Raw genomic sequence first — 18,829 nt, 5'->3', positions numbered from 1 at the left:
GAGTGAGTGAATGGAGAAGAAATGGAGAAAGAAAGCAGCAACCAGAGAAGTTGGCTGGAAAAGAGAAAAGAAAGTGAAGAAGCTGAAAGAGGGTAAGGTCTCAGATTTGGTTGTTTTTAATAACAGGATAAGCATACTTAAAAGTCAAGGATATTTGTCTTCTATCAGGTTGGCAAAAATCCAAAGGTTTTATCTCATGTGCTGTTAGTTAGGTTGTGGGAGAGCAGGAAGGTTCTCACATTGCCAATGAAAGAGTAAATTGGTAAAATCCTAATGGATAGTCATTGGGAAATATTGCTCAATATTAAAAATGCATTTACCCCTTGACCCAGAATTCATGTTCCTGAGACATTTATCCTACAAGTACTGACATATGGAAATTGTTATTCATTGCAGTATTGTTTAAGAAATCACAAACTTTGGGAACCAGTCCAATGTCCATCAATAGCGGGCCGGTTAAGTCAACTAAGGTACAGCCACACGATGCACTATTAAAAAAGAATGCAGAATTCTTGAACTTAAGGCAGTTACATAAGTGAATATCCTTGTTCTTAGGAAATATACATGGAAATATTGTGTGTTCAAGGAGCATATTGTATAAAACCTACTCTCAAACATTTACAAAATTGAGAGAGAATGACGATGATGATGATGATGATATGGTGATGACAGATGATAGGTTGGGTGGATGGATGGATGGATGAATGGATGAATAGATGGATGGATGGATAGATAGATAGATAGATGATAGATATGGATAGATGGAGAGACAGATGGAGGAACAGAATGACATAGCATATGTGACAAAATGTTAAAATTGGTGGATCTAGGTATCAGCAGTGGGACAGGGTACATTGGAATTCTCTGTATGGATTTTGTATTAATTTTGCAACTTCCCTGTAATTTTGAAATTACTTCAAAATTTAAAGTTTAAGAACAAAACGAATGCAGCTATTAAAGAAGAATGAGGACATTCTGTGTACAGTGATTTGGAAAGATCTCAAGATGTATTGAGTGCAAAAAAAAAATCAAACTGCACAATACAATAGTGTATTTCAAACCTTTTGAGTATACCACGGGTGAAATGAGAATCTACGTTGTTATCTACTTGTATTTGCGTAAAGAAACCCTAGAAGGACCTATAAGAAATTAGTATCTTGGGAGATGGGTGGTACCAGAAGGATGGGGGCCTCAGAAGGAGGGGATAATTGCAGCTTTTTCTATTTTTTCTCAGATCCTTTGTTGTAATGGGAAAGAAGGGGATAGGATGGGTGTCGATTTAAGGAGGGAGCCATATTTGGAGGCAGAAATTGGTGGGACAACCAGATCTTGGCTTCTGAATACCATGCCCCACTAAAAAGACTAAAGCTTCTTGGAGAAATGGTTAATCCCGAGACTGGGGCAGGGAACCTACAAGATAAACCTGATATTGTGCCAGAAAGTACGGAAGTTCCCAAAGAACGATGGAAAGATTTCAAAGGACAGGGAATCCAGCCTGAAGGATCCATCCTGCTGAGATCTGGAACCATTTTAAAGTAAGACACTATGAGTTCTTCCTGATACAAATAAATGAAGAGGGTAGAAGGGACCTCTCTCTTAAAGTAAAACACCAACTAATAAATGTAGAAGGAAAACAGAGTTGGAAAGTCATAATGCAACTTTAAAATGGAGAAACCTGGAAGACAACAGGACAAGAAAAATCTCTAAAAACAGTTTTGTTGTTTTTTTTTTGGAAAATTGACAAAATTTAAAAGTGGACTGTGACTTAAATAATAGTATGATATCAATGGTGAATTTCATGTGTTATAATCATGCAAGGGTTATGTAAAAGAGCAAACTTGTTCTTAGAAAATGCACACTGAAGTATTTAAAGGTGAAGTGTTTAAGGGTAAAGGGAAAACATGTCTGTGAAGTTACTTTTAAATGTTTCAGAAAATAAATAATATATAGATATATATATATAGAGAGAGAGAGAGTAAATGGGATGATATTCTAACAATTGGCAGAACTGGGTAAAGGATATATAGGAGTTCTTTGTATTATTCTTACAACTTTTCCAAGAGTCTGAAATTACATAAAAACAGAATTACAACAAAAACTGGAGCGCTCCTCTCTGCAGACTCCTATTTAAGGGGTGAAGTTAGTTGGCAGTGGGGCAATTGCTGCAAAGGAAGAAGGAAGAGGGATGTCTGAGGTTTGGGAAGAGCAGGAAAAAGTTGAAGTCATTGTAAAGAGTGAGGGAGTAAGTTGACCAGAGGGAAGTTTATGAATGGTAGAGGCTGGGGCTGGGAGATGGACATGTATTGCATCAGGAACTGGGTAAGGAGGAAGGGGAAGGCATGGTGTCTTCACTGGTTTTGACTCTGTGCCTTCTGGACCCCTGCTCCTTCCCCTACCACACTCCTGTATTAGGGAAAAAGCAGCAGGTAAAATCAATGACCATGACATCATCCCCATCGAGGCCCTCACTATAGGCTCAGTCAGCCTCAGGATGGGCAGAGCCTTAAGAGAGGAAATGATCAGCTGTGATGAGCAGCTTCCTCCCCATCTCCAGGGTTGTCAACCCTCACAACACTCTCTCTGGACCCCCTTTCTCTTGCTTCCACCAGTCATGAGGCACTCACATGGACATAGGGCTTGACTCGGTTACAGGGAAACCAGCCAACTTCATTGGTAGCTGTATTCCTGCCCTAAAAACCCAAAAGAGAAAAACAGAGAGAGGTTTCAGGCATCGCATGTGTGTGTGCCCATCTCTCTACCTGGTGGCCAGTCGGCCTGTCCATCTGTCTCTCTCTGGCTTGGATGGTCCAAAGAGGTACTTTTGTCTTCCTGGAAGATGGCACAGAAATCCTTGCCCACATTACTCACCCCCAACTGTCACCTCCCAAGTGGTCCCCCTTGCCAGAGCCCAGTGGGACTGTGATCCCACTCCCCAAGCCACCTGCTCCCTGGGTCCCACACTTGGACCTGCCCCATCATTCTCAGGACCCTGCCTGTACCTCCCACCAGTTCTGTTCAGCCTCAGCTTTGGTGAGCTCCACGATGTCTCCAGGGTTGAGCCGTAGGAAAGGTCCAAAGGCTCCAGGGGGTGGAGGAAGTCCATAGTATTCCTGAAAGACCTCCATCTTGGGCAAGCCTGGGGGCAGAGAGGGTGGTGGTTGACTGTGGTAGCCAAGGACCCTCAAACCCAAGTCTCGCCACAAGTAAATTTAAAAATAATGATAATGTCAAGTGGTGGTGAGAATGTAGAGCAACTGGAATCCTCATACATTGCTGGTGGGAAAGCACTCTGGAAAACTGGCAGCATCTACTAAAGCTAAATATGTGTATACCCTGTGACCCAGCAATTCCACCCCAGTACATACCCAAGAAAAATTAAAACATATGTCCACCAAAAGTCATGGATAAAAATGTTCATAGCAGCTTTATTTGCAATAGCCAAAAACTGGAAGTAAGCCTAATGCCCTCAATAGAAGAATGAATAAACAAATTGTTATTTAGTCATACAAGTGAATGCTATACAGCAACAAAAAAGAACAAGCTATTGCTACAAGCAACCATATCATAAATGTCACCAGCATTATGTGGAATCAAAGAAGCCAGATGCAAAACGAGCACATACTGTATGGTTTCAATTATAAGAAATTCAAGGGCAGGTAAAACTAATCTAAAGTGATAGAGGTCAAAAACTTCCTCCCTCTTGCAGGTAGCTGAGTACTGACTGGCAAGTGCTTCTGGAACAGTGCAGCCCAATAAAACTTTCTTCAATGATGAAAATGTTCAATAATCAACTGTGTTATCCAATATGGCGACCACTTGCCACACAGGTGGCAATTGAACACGTGAAATGTGGCTTGTGTGACTAAGTAAAAGGATTTTCACAGTTATTAAATTTTAATTAACTTTCTTTTTAATTTATATTGGACAGTGCAGTTCTAGAGTGACAAAAATATTCTATATCTTGATCTGAGTATTGGTTGCATGGATAAAAATGCCTTGAGACATACACTTAAGATTTATTCACTGTATACATCTCTTACTGTATATATTTTCTATCTCAATAAAAAGTAGCATACAGATATATGTATGTATACACATATAACATATAATTATATACAAGTGTGTATACACACACAAATATATTTCCTCCCATTATCGAGGACATTTGGGTTGTTTCTAGTTTTTTACTATTGTCAAATACATACATACATATAATACATATACACACACAACTATGTATACAATCTGAGTCTTTCAACTGACTCTGTGTGACTGTATGCAAAGACTTTATTTCTCCCAACTACTCCAAACTGCTCTCAGTTCTTTCATTACGCCTTGCCATCCTGCTTCCTTCTCTTTAAGCATGCCATTCCCTCTGTTTTGAACACCCCTGCCTTCCTCCTCACCTGGCTAACTCCTACACATCCCTCAAGTCTCCACTGAATTGTCACCTCCTCTGGGAAGACTTCCCTGAACTCTCCAACTCATCAGATACCCCAGTTTTATACTTGGAAATGCCCTCTACTTCTCCTGCCACAAATGTAATGACTTAGCCAGTCTGTCTCTTCCTACTGGTCTGGGATCTCTGAGAGGGCAAGAAGTACAACTGTTCTAGCCATCTTTTGCCCCAAATCATGCATAGATTAGGTGCCAAATAAAAGTTGCCCAACACTGTTGTGATTCCACAAAAATCACTGGCATAAAAATGACTCCAGCCTTGTCCCTCTACCACGTGGCTACAGAGAATGCTGGCTTGGTCAAACCTGTGTCTTCTACTCTCCTTTTCTCCAGGTGGGGTAAACCTTACTGAAACTCCATCTTCTGTAGGATTTTGTGATGCAGAATCAACTGGGGGTGGGGGGGGCATGTGGTTTGAGGAGGACTCTCAGAGGTAAACCTAGGTAGTTAAACCTACACAAGGAGTTTATCAGAAAGAGAAAAAAAAGAAGCAGTGAATAAGAAAGTAGATGGAAAAGAAAGAGAATGTTAACAAGTATTGTTATGCTCTGTGCATCCGCTTGGCAGCATTTGAGCAAAGCAAACAAAGAATCTGAATTAGTTATGTTTACGTTCCTTCGAGCTTCTGGGACTGGAATACAAGGATCGCAGCTTTATCAGCAGGACATTATATGGGCATTATATGGTTATGGAGATCTGTCCCTGGGTCAGCATCAGTGGGGCAGAGACAAGTTTTCCTCCAGCTCCACACAGTTTTCTCTGCTAACTTACCCAGTTCATTCTTCTTTCTGTCCTGACCCCTGCGATGTGGCTTATCCTGGAGGGAGAGACCAAGAAAGCAGGCATGGCCATGCATGCCCAGCTTGGGTGTCCCTCAGCCCCTAACAGCAACCATCACAAAGGACCATGCACACCGGTGAGCTCCCAAGTCCTACCCTCATCACCCACATGGTTCTCCATGCCCAGAAAGCAGCATAAAGTCTTACCTTCTTCATAGTTCCTGCAAAATCTAAGGGGTGAAAGAGAATAGTTAGGATAGGAAATTCCCACAGAGATCCAAGCCCATCTCCCACGCTTTCTCCCACAGGTACCTCCTTGCCCGTGTCGACCGCACGGAAGGACCCTCCCCAGACACTCTTTGTGTGCAGGAGCCCTGCACCGATGGCAGCGGTAGCCTTGATAGAAGGTGCCTCTGGGGTAGAGATAAGAGATAAAGGGGAGCCAGTGATTTTTAACTGACCCAGCCAACCACATTGCCGAAAAAATCCCCCACATTACAACACCCCTTGTTTCAGAGCAAGACAGAGATGCAGAAGCTGAAGACCAAAGTAGGGACCCTCCCCCACCTCCAGCTTAAGTGGGTCATCTGCTGCGGCATTGCCCCATATTTTCCTCCTAACCCCCCACCTCAGCAGCATCTGGCAAGCCTTGCAGGAAGTGGTCTCCTCAAAGGAGAACATCTGGAAGTCGTGCCCGTTAGCAGCGGCATTCTCAGGGTAGATATTGGAGCTGGACAGGGGAGATCAAAGAAAAGAGGATAAGGCTGTTGGCTGCAGCTTGCACAGAGGAAATAGCCTCTTCTTGGGGTCTTCCAGGTGCCCGCCTCACACCTCCGTGGTTTTCCATGCACAGAAAAGAGCAGAAGTCTTGGAGTTCTGAGGATGCAGACAGCCTTGAGCCTGCTTCTCCCATTTCCCAGATGGGGAAACTGAGGCTTGAAGTGGTTCCCACAGAATGTCAGGGCAGAGCTGGGACCAGTGCACAGAACCACCTCCCAGGTCCTGCACCCATGCAACAGGGTCCTCTGAGGGTAGAAAGATGGAGGGGTGGGGGTCTCACATAGCCATCTCAAACTGCTCCATCCACTTCTTCTTCAGCTCCCGTGTCTTGAAGAACAGCTCATAGCCCTGGGAACCTTGGTCCTCAATCAGGAGGAACATATGGGTCCACTGCAGAGAAGCAAGGGTCAGACTGAAGACACCCACCCACAGAAGGTGCGACCCCACCCCACTGACTCCTACACTTGTAAGAGGAAAAGAGCCAGGTCAACAGCACCTACCCCACAGAGGGTGGGACCCACAGAAGACCATTGCCTCTAGGGGAGCCCTCCATGGGTACCCTTGAAAAAGACTGCCCAGAAAATCCCAGGATGCACCTACAATCCCAAAATCATACACACACACACACACACACACACACACACACACACACACATCTGAGTCTCTCTCACACACACCTTTGCAGAAATGCATGCCAGACATGTCATGTCTTTCATTTGTCTGTTTATTAAAGAAGCATCCATTGACTATCAAGCAATGACAAGAGAGCAATTAGCACTGTGATAGGGGAGGCATGGAGGGGCAGAGGTCTGAGAAACAGAGGAGCAGTACCCTGGGGGAGGAGGAGGTCTAGAGGGAGAGGAGGGGTTAGTCAAGAGAAAGGGTGGGAGGAAGTGAGGGGAGAGGGGTCTCAGCTCAAATGTCACCAGCACAGCCCTCCCGCCCTGCCCTGGTCAGTCCCACTACCCTATTTTATTTCTTTTCAGACCACATCACCACCTTTTTCTTATTTCCAACAAGAATGTAAGCTCCATGTGAGTGGAGACGATGTCTGTTAGTTTTCTGTTCTATTCTTACTGCTCAGAAGAGTACGCAAGATACAGTAGGTAGATTGATGCATACTTCTTCGTACTCTTGCAATTGCACACAAACTCACACACACACACACCAGCATTCCAAAGGCCTAGCTGAGAGCCCCAAGCTGCGCCCGGACTGGGGGCCCCAGTTCTGGCTGCGAGGTCTCACCTTCTTGCTGTCTCGCTCTCCGGAGGAGTCATCCCGAACCTGGAAGTTCTGTAGGTTCACGATCTCTTTGAGGTCGTAGGATTCCCCCCGACGCTTACAGATGAGCAGAGCTTTGTCCAGCAGGAAGGCATACCTGGGAGAGGATGGTCAGGTGCTCCCCTCCGGCTCCTCCCATCTGTCCCCATCAGCTCCCTGCCTGGTCCGGCCACCTTCCTGGCCCCAGCCGGCTGCCCATCTAGGACTCCTGACCCTCTCCTCTTCCAAGGTCAACTTGGCTCCACCCACCTGACCATCTTGACCCCACCCACACGCCCATCCTGAGCCTCCCTGCCTATCCTTCTAGGCGCCACTCCTGGTTCAGATGGTTCTGTCCACCTGTCTGTCCAGGAATCTAGCTCTGTCCCAAAACCTGTTGGCCCTGCCCACCCATCTATCCAGGAACCTGGCTCCACTCCAAATCATATTGGCCCCGCCCACCTGGCTGTCTAGGAACCGGGCCCCACCCAGGCTGCACCTCAGTTCCAGGTTGGCTTAGCCCACCTGTCCATCTTGGAGCGCCGCTCCACCGTGGTGATCTTGAGTTCGCCGTCGATCTTGGGCCGGCCGAAGTGGGCCAGAGACTGGTCCTGCACAACAGGCAGGGGATCTAGCAACGGGCCACCAAGGGGGGAGGGGGTCCAGACACCCTCCCCACCGCGTCCGCACCCCTGACCCGCCCGGCTCCACCCCCTCACCAGGTTTTCAATAGACAGCTGGAAGTTGGTGATCTGCCGCAGCGTCTCGTTGTCCCGCTTCACCTCGTTCACGCACTGCGCCAGGTCCTGGGGGGTGGGCAGAGCTGCGTGTGGGCCCCCCACCTCCTCCGGCCCAATCCCCTTCTTGGCCCGGAACAGAGGGTCAGTCCCCATTAGGGCCCGGCAGGAGACTTAGTGAGAGAGCATCCACAGTATGTCCTTGTACCGCGTGTGAGTGTCCCCAGGGGCGATGGACTTGTTGCCGCGTGGTGGGAAGGGGTGGTTGCCCGTGAGTGTGAGTGTGAGCAAGGGTCACTCCACCACTTCAAAGTGATGGCTTCCCTGTGTCACCCCAGCCCCCTACTCACCCTCATAGCATCCAGGGCCAGCCGCAGGTTCTCCTTATCTATCGCGTCCTGCGTGTGTTTCACCAGCTCCTGCATGGACCCAGAGAGCCAGACTTCACCGGGCCTGGCCCCTCCTGGTCCACTGGCATCTCCTTTTTCATCCTGATCTCCCCGGAGGCTAGGGCATAGCCCGAATGACCCATCCCAGGGGTTTCTGGAGCCCTAGCCCCCAGAAGCCAGCCCTGCCCTCATCCCGTAGACACTGGGCACCAGAGGGGCCACGCCCATGCCTCCCCCACTCCCGCACCTGGAGGAGGAGGTGGTACTTGAGCACGCGCTGCATGGGCACCATCAGCAAGTCCCTCAAGGTGAACCTCCCATTGTTGGCTCGCTGAGAACATTCCTGGAGGGTCGGAGAATGGGGTGAGGCTGGTGCCCACTCTGAACCAGTAGTTGGGGAAAGGCGCAGATGGACTAGAGAAAGCACACCACCCTGAAACTAAAGCCCTGAGCTTCATGTCTCCCTGGAGGTAATAAGGAAGGAAGGAAGCATGGGGTGAGGTGCAGTTTAAGATGGGAGCTGGAAGGCCCCCAAACAAGACTGTCTGGAGAAAGAGACAAGTCTAGAGGTTCCTCACTGCAGAGACCAGAGAGGCCGATGTTCTGTCTTGCTTGGATTATGGGTGGAGGGAGGATGCCCATTTCAAGGTGGTGTTTTTACATGGGTCAGGGCTCAGCCCAGAGTTGGGGTTCAGCTGAGGTTGGGGTTCAGCCCAGAATGAGGGCTTGGCTGAGAACAGGCAGGGCTCAGCCTGAAGGTGTAGCTGATCCCAGAATTGGAGCTCAGATGGGGTTAGGGTTTGACTGGAGTTGGGGCTCATCCCAGAATTGGGCTTCAGCTGGGTTGGAGCTCAGTCCAGAGTTGGGACATAGCCCTGGTTGGGGCTCCATCCAGGGTTGGTTTCAGTTTATAGAGTCAGGGCTCCCTTCATGGTCGGGATCTCAGCTTGGGGTCGAGAACTCAGCCCAGAGTCAAAGCACAGCCAGGGTCAGGGCTCAGTGCTTCTGGCTGATCTCAGTCCTATTCCATTTCCCCACTTGGCTGCTCGGTCAGTACCCCACTCCCCAAACCTTCAGCAGATCCCTGGTAGTGCTGCAGCAGAAAGCAAGGCTGACCCCAGCTCAGCCTCCTTCCTGCTGCCACCAGTGGCTGGAAAGGAGTAGAGAGGCTGCCCTGTGACCCAGCTCCCACCTCGAGCTTCATCTGCACGTCCTCCCGGGCTGTGGCCACGCGGTCCAGGTGCTTGCTGGCAGACTCCACCTGGCTGCAGTAGCGACCGTAGACAAGGAACCTGTGAAATGAGAGCAAGCCACCCAGTGATGATGACTCCCCCCAAGTTCAGAGAAATCTGGGAGTCAGCCCTGCCCCCCGCCACTTCTCAATTGGGTGATCTGTAAAATGGGTATAACAACAGCACCTCCCACATGTGGTTATTGTAGCAGTAAACGAGATTTGCACAAAAGGCTTAGCACAATGCCTGGTAGATCATCTCTGCTCAATGTTTGTTTATTTAATAAATACTTATTGAGCACCTACTGTATACCAGTTCCTGTGCTAAGCACTGAATGCATCCCTTAATTTCATTCTCTCCACAATCCTAGGAAGCACATTCCTGCACCATACTGATTTTTACAGATCAGGAAGCAGAGCACAAAGAGGTTAAGTGACTTCCTGTGCCACACAGCTCACAAGAGCTAGGAATTGAAGAAGATACGGGCTTGTCCACAAGCACACAGCAAAAAGCAGTGTGACTCCCAGGGCCCCAGTCTGGCCAGCTGGGTCTCACCTCTCCTTGTACTTGATGAAGACCTGATAGAGGGTGGGGGCATTGGGGTTGACCAGGGCGTCCTTCATCTCCTTCAGGAAGTAAGTGTGCACTCGAAGCAGGTCCTATTGGGAGGGAGGGGTGAGGGCTGGGGCTGGAAGCCTGAGGTCATCCATCCACCCTGTGTCTGTGTTACTCAACTCTCAGCCCTCACACTCCAGGGCCGGGAAGGGCTGGCAGATCATCCCCCCTGGACCAAGGCAGGGACTGAGGCCCAGGAGAGCTGGGGGTCGGCTGGCTCACCTCTATGTTGATGAAGATAATTTCAACATCTTGGGGTTTGAGGAACCGCTGCAAGGGCTTCAGAAAGTGCTATGGGTAGAGGAGAGAAGGATAAGAGCCTTCCCTCCAACCCAGCCACCAACAGACAGGACCAAGGAGGCCAGAGGCAGAAAGAGATGAACAAAAACAGAAAGAAATAGAGAGAGACACATATGGAGAGAGAAAGAGAATGGCAGAAACAAAGAAACAAAGACAGAGAAAGAGAGATAAAGAGAGATGGAGAAAGTTCACACAAAAACTTGTACATGAATATTCACAGCAGCATTATTCATAATAGCCAGAAAGTAGAAACAATCCAAATGTCCATCAACTGATGAAAAAATATATATGGTAGGTCTATCTTTGAAATATCATTCAGCCATCAAAAGGAATGAAGTTCCGATTTGTGCTACATCATGGATGAACCTAGAAAACATTATGCTAAATTAAAGAAACTAGACAGTGATAGTCACATATTGGATGGTTGCAGTTATATGAAATGTCCAGAATAGGTAAATCCGTAAAGAGAGAAAGAAGATTAGTGGTTGCCAGGAGATAGAGTGGGGGGGGGGGGGAATTTCTGAGCATTGGCCATAGTAGAGGCCGGGACGTGAAGATGTAAGGGTGGCTTGATTCAGTCGTCCTGGGATGGCGTCGGTTTTGAGTCCTAGTGAGGGGACAGTTCATGAGTGAAGTACATCCTCTGACGAAATCAATATTCGAATTGATATTTCTATGGGTAAAACAACTCGGTTGTTCACTTCTAATAGTCGGAGTTCTCCAGGCTTTAGGTCGGAAGTGGGGATCATGTATGAGTCGAAGTTAAGGTCTTCGTAGTCTGTATATTCATAGCTTCAGTATCATTGATGGCCTATAGTTTTGACGGTGAGTAGTGGGTTGTTGATTTCATCCATTATATACAGGATTCATAGTGAGGGCAGGGCGATTAATATCAGGATAACGGCTGGGAGAATTTTTCACACAGTCTCTACTTCTTGGGCATCTATGGTGCTAGTGTGGGTAAGTTTGGTTGATAGTATTAGTGAGATGATATGTAGCACCAAGGTGCTAATTAAAAACATGATCATCAGTGTGTGGTCATGAAAGTGAAGTAATTTTTCTATGATTGGTGATGTGGCGTCTTGGAATCCTAGCTGTAGGGGGTAAGCCATAGAGGGGTAAAGGGTTTTAGCCTATAATTTAACTTCGACAAAGTTATATAATTGTTTTATTAATGCCTCGTTCATGAAGAAAGACATACTGGGTATGAAGATGGCTTGAAACCAATTTTGGGGGGTTTGATTCCTTCCTTTCTTGGACTAGACTTTGACGAATGCGGGTTCTTCAAATGTGTGGTATGGTGGCGGGCAACCGTGGAGTCATTCAATGTTAGTGGTAGTAAGCTCTACCAGTGACACTTCACGTTTAGAGGAGCAGCTGATAATGGGTACAAGGTTTCATTGGGGGTTTAGGAAAGTGTTCTAAAATTGATTATGCTGATGCTTGCACAACCACGTGAATATGCTAAAATCCATTCAATTGTAAACTGTAAGTAGGTGAATTGTATGGTATGGGAATTATATCTCAATAAAACCATTCAAAAGAGATGGAGAAAGGAAAATGACAATACAGAAAGAGCCAGAGGGATAATAATAATAAACAGCAAGACAGACGGACATAGGCAAGGATACAGGAAGAGTCAGAGGCAGGGATAAAGAAATGCATAGGTAAAGAAAGACAAAAATAAGGAGACACACAGAGGGAAAATGAAAGACAGAGAGAAAAAGAGATAAGACAAGGGGACATGAATTGTACACGATTTTTCATAGCATCGTTATTCATAATAGCCAGAAATTGGGAGCAATCTAAATGTCCATCAACTAATGAATGGATAAAAATTTATATACAGTTGGTCTATCCATGGAACATCATTCAGCCATCAAAAGGAAGTTTTGATGTTCCTAGAAACCTACAGATGGAGAGACGCATAGAGGCCCAAGCAGTGGAGACAGGGAAGAGCCCCCAGCCACTAGGAACAGACTGCGTCTTGGCGTGCTCAGAGGCAGCCGGACACATGGACACGCAGAGACACGCCCAGCTCCCCCGCATGCGCCGGGCAGGGCTGAGTTCAGATCTCACCTGCTGGATGGAACCCAGCGTGTCGGTGTACTTCTCCTCCGTCTGCTGGATCTCCCGCAGGCAGCAGCACCGCTTGTCGTACTCGGTCATCTTGGGCTGAGAGCAGGGAGGAGAAGCGGGTGTCCGCGGGGTTGCCGGGGTTGCCGGGGCTTCCCCACCACCCGCGCGCCCGCCCCGCGCCTTCCACTCTGCGCACTGGCATGGGTGCCGGCTCCGAGCGCATGAGGTCCTCGTAGATCTCGTCTCCCTCGGCCTCCTCGTTCTCCACGCAGTCGTACAGGTCTTCGTCCTCCTCCACCGTGTCACTAAGGAATGCGGAGTCAGGTTCACCACACCCCCGTGGCAGAGTGCCCTCGGCACCCCCAGCCCCCTCCTGGGCCAAGGTCGTGTCCCCTGCAACCACAACAGCAGGGCCCTGTCCCCCCTTGGCAATGCAGGACAGGGTCGCGTACCCCTAAGACCCCTAAGTTGGGCACTCAGATGACCCCTAACCCTCCCAGGCCCCAGACACTCACTCGATCTGGTCTGACAGGCCATTGTAGACGTCTTCATCTCCCACGCTCTCCTCCTCGGTGGGGAAGGGCCTGGGGGGCCAGGTAATGTGAGCCAGAGGCTTGGGGGCTGTGTGGGGATGGGGTCTTCAAGGAGGGGTGGGGATTGGGGCAGAATTGGCCTGGGCTGTCAGCTCAGACGGGTACTCACATGATCCCCTTATTCTGGGCAATTGGGGTCCAAGACAGAGCGGACAGGGTGTAGATAACCTGTGACAAGGGCGTGGCTGCTCAGCAAACCCTACACCCACCCACACACATGGGACCCCCAGCACCAGACCCTGAGGTTAAACCATGCTGGGGTCCCCTACTGGGGACCATTTGTAAAAAGATGTTATGCATTATGGTGTGCCCAATCTGGATGAGCGTGAGCTTTCATCAGATTGGCTGAAGTCCTTATAAGCAAAGGAAATTGGACATGGGAGAGAAGTCAATGAATTCCAATAGCTTAAGCCAACCCATTGCATGGTGTTTGTTTTAGCAGCTGGGAAACTAATACAGATCCCATGCCTCTTGGAGCCTAATTCAAGATTTTCTCCACCTTCCCATCCCCCATGTCGGCATCTCTTTAATTGAGCCCCACCTCTTGCCCACATTGTTTGATTGAATCCTCACAACCATTCAGAGAGAGTGTGATGATGTTGTTCCTGTGTTACAGATGAGCGACTTGGTGCTCAGAAGGCATAGCCCCGTAACTGAAGTCACACAGCTAGTGATGGGGCAGAGGCTCGAACCCAGAGCTCATTCCACCTTGTGTACTGCCTGTCCTAGCTCGTCTGTCCTTCCTCTCTGAGCCCTCAGCTTGCCCAGTGTAGACTTCAATAGAAGTGAGTTGCAATCCAATTCTTTGGGCTTCCCATGCCTGGCAGCTCAGCCCCAGCGCACCTTCCCAAAATCCTGCACATCAAAGAGGTCAAAGGCCTCGAAGAGCTCGCTCCGCTTGAGGCCAAACTTCTCGCAGCAGGTAGACAAGAAGGTGCGAATGTTCTTAAGGCACAGGAACTGGGGAGAGAGAGAAATGAAGATGGTGGAAGCGTGAAGGGGGTAGGGGACAGTGACCCCAGACCAGCCATGCAAAGCCTGGGTTGGGGTCAGGCACAGAAGGGGGAAAAGAAGGCACAGATCCCCTCCCAGGAAACCACAACCTCTTCTGATAAAGTACAAGCTGCACTTGAAGCCAGATCTACCCTTAGATGCTTTTTTTCTTAAATTGAGATTAAAAAAAAAATTGAGGTAAAAAAAAAATTTCATAACATGAAATTAAGCATTAATCATTAAAAGTTAACAGTTCAGTGCCATTTTGTGCATTCACCTCTGTCTAGTTCCAAGAACTTTTCATTCCCCAAACTACAACCTTGTACCCATTAGCAATCACTGCCCATTCTCCCCTCTCCTTAGCTCCCAGCAACCACTAATCTGCTTTCTGTCTCAGTGGATTTGCCTGTGTCCATCAATGGAGAAAATGGATAAACAGCAGGTGGTGCATCCATACGATGGAATGTTATTCAGCCATAAAAAGGAATTAAACACCAATATATGCTACAATATGGATGCACCTTGAAAACATGATGCTCAGTGAAAGAAGCCAGACACAAAAGGCCACACATTGTCTGATTCCATTTATATGAAATGTCCAGAATAGATAAATCTATGGGCAGAAAGTAGATCAGAGGTTGCCAGGGGCTGAGGGAGGCAAGGGGAATGGGGAGTGACTGCTAATGGGCATGGGGTGTCCTTTTGGATGGAAATGTTATGGGCATTGTGTATTGTGTTCTGCACAACCTTGTCAATATACTAAAAACCACAGAATTGTCCACTTTAAAAGAGTAAATTTATAGCGCAACTTAAAAAAAAAAATGTGTCTTCCAGATATTTGCTTTCAAACCTATTCAGTCAAACTTGCCTTCTGAAACTTGAGTAGGGTCCCGTCCCTCCTCTGCCCACAGCCCTCCATGGCTCCCACCTTCCTGGGAGGAAAAGCCCAAGTCCTCCTGTGACCCACCAGGCCCTGCACACCCTGCCCTGTCCCCTCCCTGCCCTCCCCTCCTCCTGCTGTCCCCCTGGCTCCCTCCTCCAGCCCCACAGGCCTCCTCGATGCTCCTCCAACATGCCAGGCCCGGGCCTGCCTCAGGGCCTTTGCATGGGCTGTGTCCTCTCCAGGAATGTCCACAAAGTTTCTTGCCACCTTCTTCCAGTCTTTGCTGACAGGTCTCTTCTCAATGAGGCCTTCTCTAGCTGCCGTGTTTCAAATCACAACTCCCTACTCAAGCATTTCATTTTCTGTCCTCTCTACTGTGCTTCCTTTGTTTTGTTTATTGACCGTCTCCTCCAAATAAAATGTAATTAATCTATAGGAAGGCTGGGACATTGTTTCATTCCTTGCTGGATGTCTACCATCTAGAACAGCATCTGGCATGTAATACACACCCAGCAAATATTTGTTAGGTGGATAAGTGGTACTGAGGCCTGGAAATCTGCATTTGTAAGAAACTCCCATGGTGATTCCAATGTTCTTGCTAACCTCTTCTTTTTTATAACACACTAACAATATTTGCATTTCTTGATGCCTACTACACATAATCGGACACTTAGATTCCGTCCACTCCTATAACCTGCCTGTGAGTTTTTGGTGCCCATCTTACCTATAAGAAAGCAAGCTCAGAAAGGGGAGAATAGCTTCTCAAGATGACTAACACTGAGAGTCAGTGGCCAGTGTTGGAATCTAGAATCCATGTTCTTGATCCTATTGTTTTGCATGTAGCTGGACCTAACATTTCCTCCATACTCCCCGTGTGCTCAATTCCCAGCACTGTGATGTGAGTACCATTACAATCCTCATCTTACAATTTTACAGGTAAGGGGACTGAGGCAGGGACACACAGCCGGGATGCAAACTTGGGCAGCATGACTTCAAAGATTATTCTTAACCACTATGCTACAGCTGTGTATAAGACTGGATTCAATGCAGGGGTATTGGCCTGCCCCACCTCGATGGTTGCTAACATGACCACAGACATAGGGGACTGGTGGTTTGATGGGTTGAGCCCTCTACCATAGGTTTTACTCTTGGGAAGATGGTTGCTACAAAGGAGAGGCTAGGCCTCCTATAATTGTGCCTAAGAGCCTCCTCCCGAATGCCTCTTTGTTGCTCAGATGTGGCCCTCTCTCTCTAGCTAAGCCAACTTGAAAGATGAAATCACTGCCCTCCCCCCTACGTGGGATCAGACACCCAGGGGAGTGAATCTCCCTGGCAACGTGGAATATGACTCCCGGGGAGGAATGTAGACCTGGCATCTTGGGACGGAGAACATCTTCTTGACCAAAAGGGGGATGTGAAAGGAAATGAAATAAGCTTCAGTGGCAGAGAGATTCCAAAACGAGCCGAGAGATCACTCTGGTGGGCACTCTTACGCACAATTTAGACAACCCTTTTTAGGTTCTACAGAATTGGGGTAGCTGGTGGTGGATACCTGAAACTATCAAACTACAACCCAGAACCCATGAATCTCGAAGACAATTGTATAAAAATGTAGCTTATGAGGGGTGACAATGGGATTGGGAAAGCCATAAGGACCACACTCCCCTTTGTCTAGTTTATGGATGGATGAGTAGAAAAATAGGGGAAGGAAACAAACAAACAGACAAAGGTACTCAGTGTTCTTTTTTACTTCAGTTGCTCTTTTTCACTTTAATTATTATTCTTGTTATTTTTGTGTGTGTGCTAATGAAGGTGTCAGGGATTGATTTAGGTGATGAATGTACAACTATGTAATGGTACTGTGAACAGTCGAATGTACAATTTGTTTTGTATGACTGTGTGGTATGTGAATATATCTCAGTAAAATGAAGATAAAAAAATCATTTAGAAAAAGACTGGATTCAAAATACACTGTTGATATTGTTTATCCTTTATATCAGTGTTCCTCATCTGTAGTAGGTTGAATAGTGTTCCCCCAAAATTCACGTCCACCTGGAACCTCAGAATCTGAGCTTACTTGGAAATAAGGTCTTTGTAGATGTAATAAGTTAAGATGAGGTCATACTCTGCCAATTTGGCGGGCTGAGCCCTTGATCTGGGCTTTTTCCTTATGAGGCTTGTTGCTGCAAAGGAGAGGCTAAGCCTACTTATAATTATGCCAAAGGGTCTCCCCAAGAGAAACTCATTAGTTCCTCAGATGTGGCCTCTCTCTCCAGCTAAGCCAACTCATCAGGTGAGCTCACTGCCCTCCCCTCTACATGAGACCTGACTCCCAGTGGTATGAATCCCCCTGGTAATGTGGAAAATGATTCCTGGGGATGAGCCTGGACCCATCACCGTGGGATTGAGAAAATCTTCTTGACCAAAAGGGGGAAGAGAGATGAAACAAAATAAGGTTTCAGTGGCTGAGAGATTTCAAATGGAGTTGAGAGGTCACTCTGGAGAGTATTCTTATGCACTATATAAATATCACTTTTTAGTTTTTAGTGTGTTGGAATGGCTAGAGGGAAATACCTGAAGCTGTCAAACTGCAACCCAGTGACCTTGATTCTTTTTTTTTTTTATTAAATTCAGTTTTATTGAAATACATTCACACACCATACAATCATCCATGGTATACAATCCACTATCCACAGTATGATAACATAGTTATGCGTTCATCACCACAATCTATCTCTGAACATTTTCCTTACATCAGAAAGAACCAGAACAAGAATAAAAAATAAAAGTGAAAAAAGAACACTCAAATCATCCCCCCATCCCACCCCATTTGTCCTTTAGTTTTTATCCCCATTTTTCTACTCATCCATACACTAGATAAAGGGGGTGTGATCCACAAGGAGTGACCGTGATTCTTGAAGACAATTGTGTAACTGCATAGCTGCCACAGTGTGACTGTGTGATTGTGAAAACCTTGTGGCTCGCACTCTGAGTGGAAAAATGAGGACAAAAATTAGATGAAGAATAGGGTGGAATGGAGGGGATGGAAAGTTTTAGGTGTTCTTTTTTCTTTTATTTTTATTTTGGAGTAAGGAAAAGTTTCATAAATTGATTCTGATGATGAACACACAAATGTATGATAGTGTTGTGAATAATTGCACACTGGATGACTGTGGGGTGTGTGAATATATCACAATAAAGCTGTATTTAAAAAGTAAATGAACAATGCGGGGAGGAGGGGAATGAAGTGTTTTGGATGCTGTTTTTTTATTTTAATTTTTATTTTATTTTTTGGAGTAATGAAAATGTTCAAAGATTGTGGTGATGAAAGCACAACTGTATGATGATAACTGTGAACAACTGGTTGTACACTTTGGATGATTGTATGCTATATGAATATATGTCAATAAAATTGCATTAAAAATAAATAAAAAATAAAACAATAAAACAATGAGGTCATACTGAATTAAGATGGGTTATAAATCCAACAACTGGTGTCCTTTTAAGAAGAGAGGACACAGAGAGATACACACAGAGAAGTCCATGTGACAGCAGTGCTACAGCTGCAAGCCAAGAAATGCCAAGAATTGCCAACAATCACCAAAACTAGGAAAGAGACTTAGAACAGGTTCTCCCTCAGGATCTCCAGAAGGAGCCAACCCTTCCAACACATTGATTCCAGACTTCTGGCCTCCAGAACTGTGAAAGAAAGAATAAATTCCTGTTGTTTT

The 18,829-nt window shown here is 46.8% G+C and overlaps 1 protein-coding gene across 2 annotated transcripts in view; it reads right to left on the bottom strand.

Moving 5' to 3' along the window:
• The window catches only part of VAV1 (vav guanine nucleotide exchange factor 1), an 89,140-nt gene that overhangs the window by 20,779 nt on the left and 49,532 nt on the right, over positions 1 to 18,829 (bottom strand). For both annotated transcript variants that reach the window (XM_037824269.1, XM_037824270.1), the window contains exons 2-21: positions 14,066 to 14,182; positions 13,332 to 13,390; positions 13,145 to 13,213; positions 12,826 to 12,934; positions 12,630 to 12,725; positions 10,473 to 10,541; positions 10,191 to 10,294; positions 9,596 to 9,695; positions 8,651 to 8,746; positions 8,365 to 8,433; positions 7,997 to 8,083; positions 7,803 to 7,888; positions 7,263 to 7,395; positions 6,298 to 6,407; positions 5,866 to 5,967; positions 5,550 to 5,650; positions 5,445 to 5,467; positions 5,230 to 5,275; positions 3,000 to 3,136; positions 2,625 to 2,690 (exon numbers count right to left, since the gene is read on the bottom strand). In XM_037824269.1, the coding sequence (XP_037680197.1) occupies positions 2,625 to 2,690; positions 3,000 to 3,136; positions 5,230 to 5,275; positions 5,445 to 5,467; positions 5,550 to 5,650; positions 5,866 to 5,967; positions 6,298 to 6,407; positions 7,263 to 7,395; positions 7,803 to 7,888; positions 7,997 to 8,083; positions 8,365 to 8,433; positions 8,651 to 8,746; positions 9,596 to 9,695; positions 10,191 to 10,294; positions 10,473 to 10,541; positions 12,630 to 12,725; positions 12,826 to 12,934; positions 13,145 to 13,213; positions 13,332 to 13,390; positions 14,066 to 14,182 (1,779 nt within the window). The remainder of the gene's footprint in view (positions 1 to 2,624; positions 2,691 to 2,999; positions 3,137 to 5,229; positions 5,276 to 5,444; positions 5,468 to 5,549; positions 5,651 to 5,865; positions 5,968 to 6,297; positions 6,408 to 7,262; positions 7,396 to 7,802; positions 7,889 to 7,996; positions 8,084 to 8,364; positions 8,434 to 8,650; positions 8,747 to 9,595; positions 9,696 to 10,190; positions 10,295 to 10,472; positions 10,542 to 12,629; positions 12,726 to 12,825; positions 12,935 to 13,144; positions 13,214 to 13,331; positions 13,391 to 14,065; positions 14,183 to 18,829) is intronic.

This window comes from Choloepus didactylus (genome assembly GCF_015220235.1).
Source record: "Choloepus didactylus isolate mChoDid1 chromosome 25 unlocalized genomic scaffold, mChoDid1.pri SUPER_25_unloc1, whole genome shotgun sequence".
NCBI lineage: Eukaryota > Metazoa > Chordata > Mammalia > Pilosa > Megalonychidae > Choloepus > Choloepus didactylus.
This window is presented reverse-complemented; position numbering and strand designations above follow the sequence as displayed.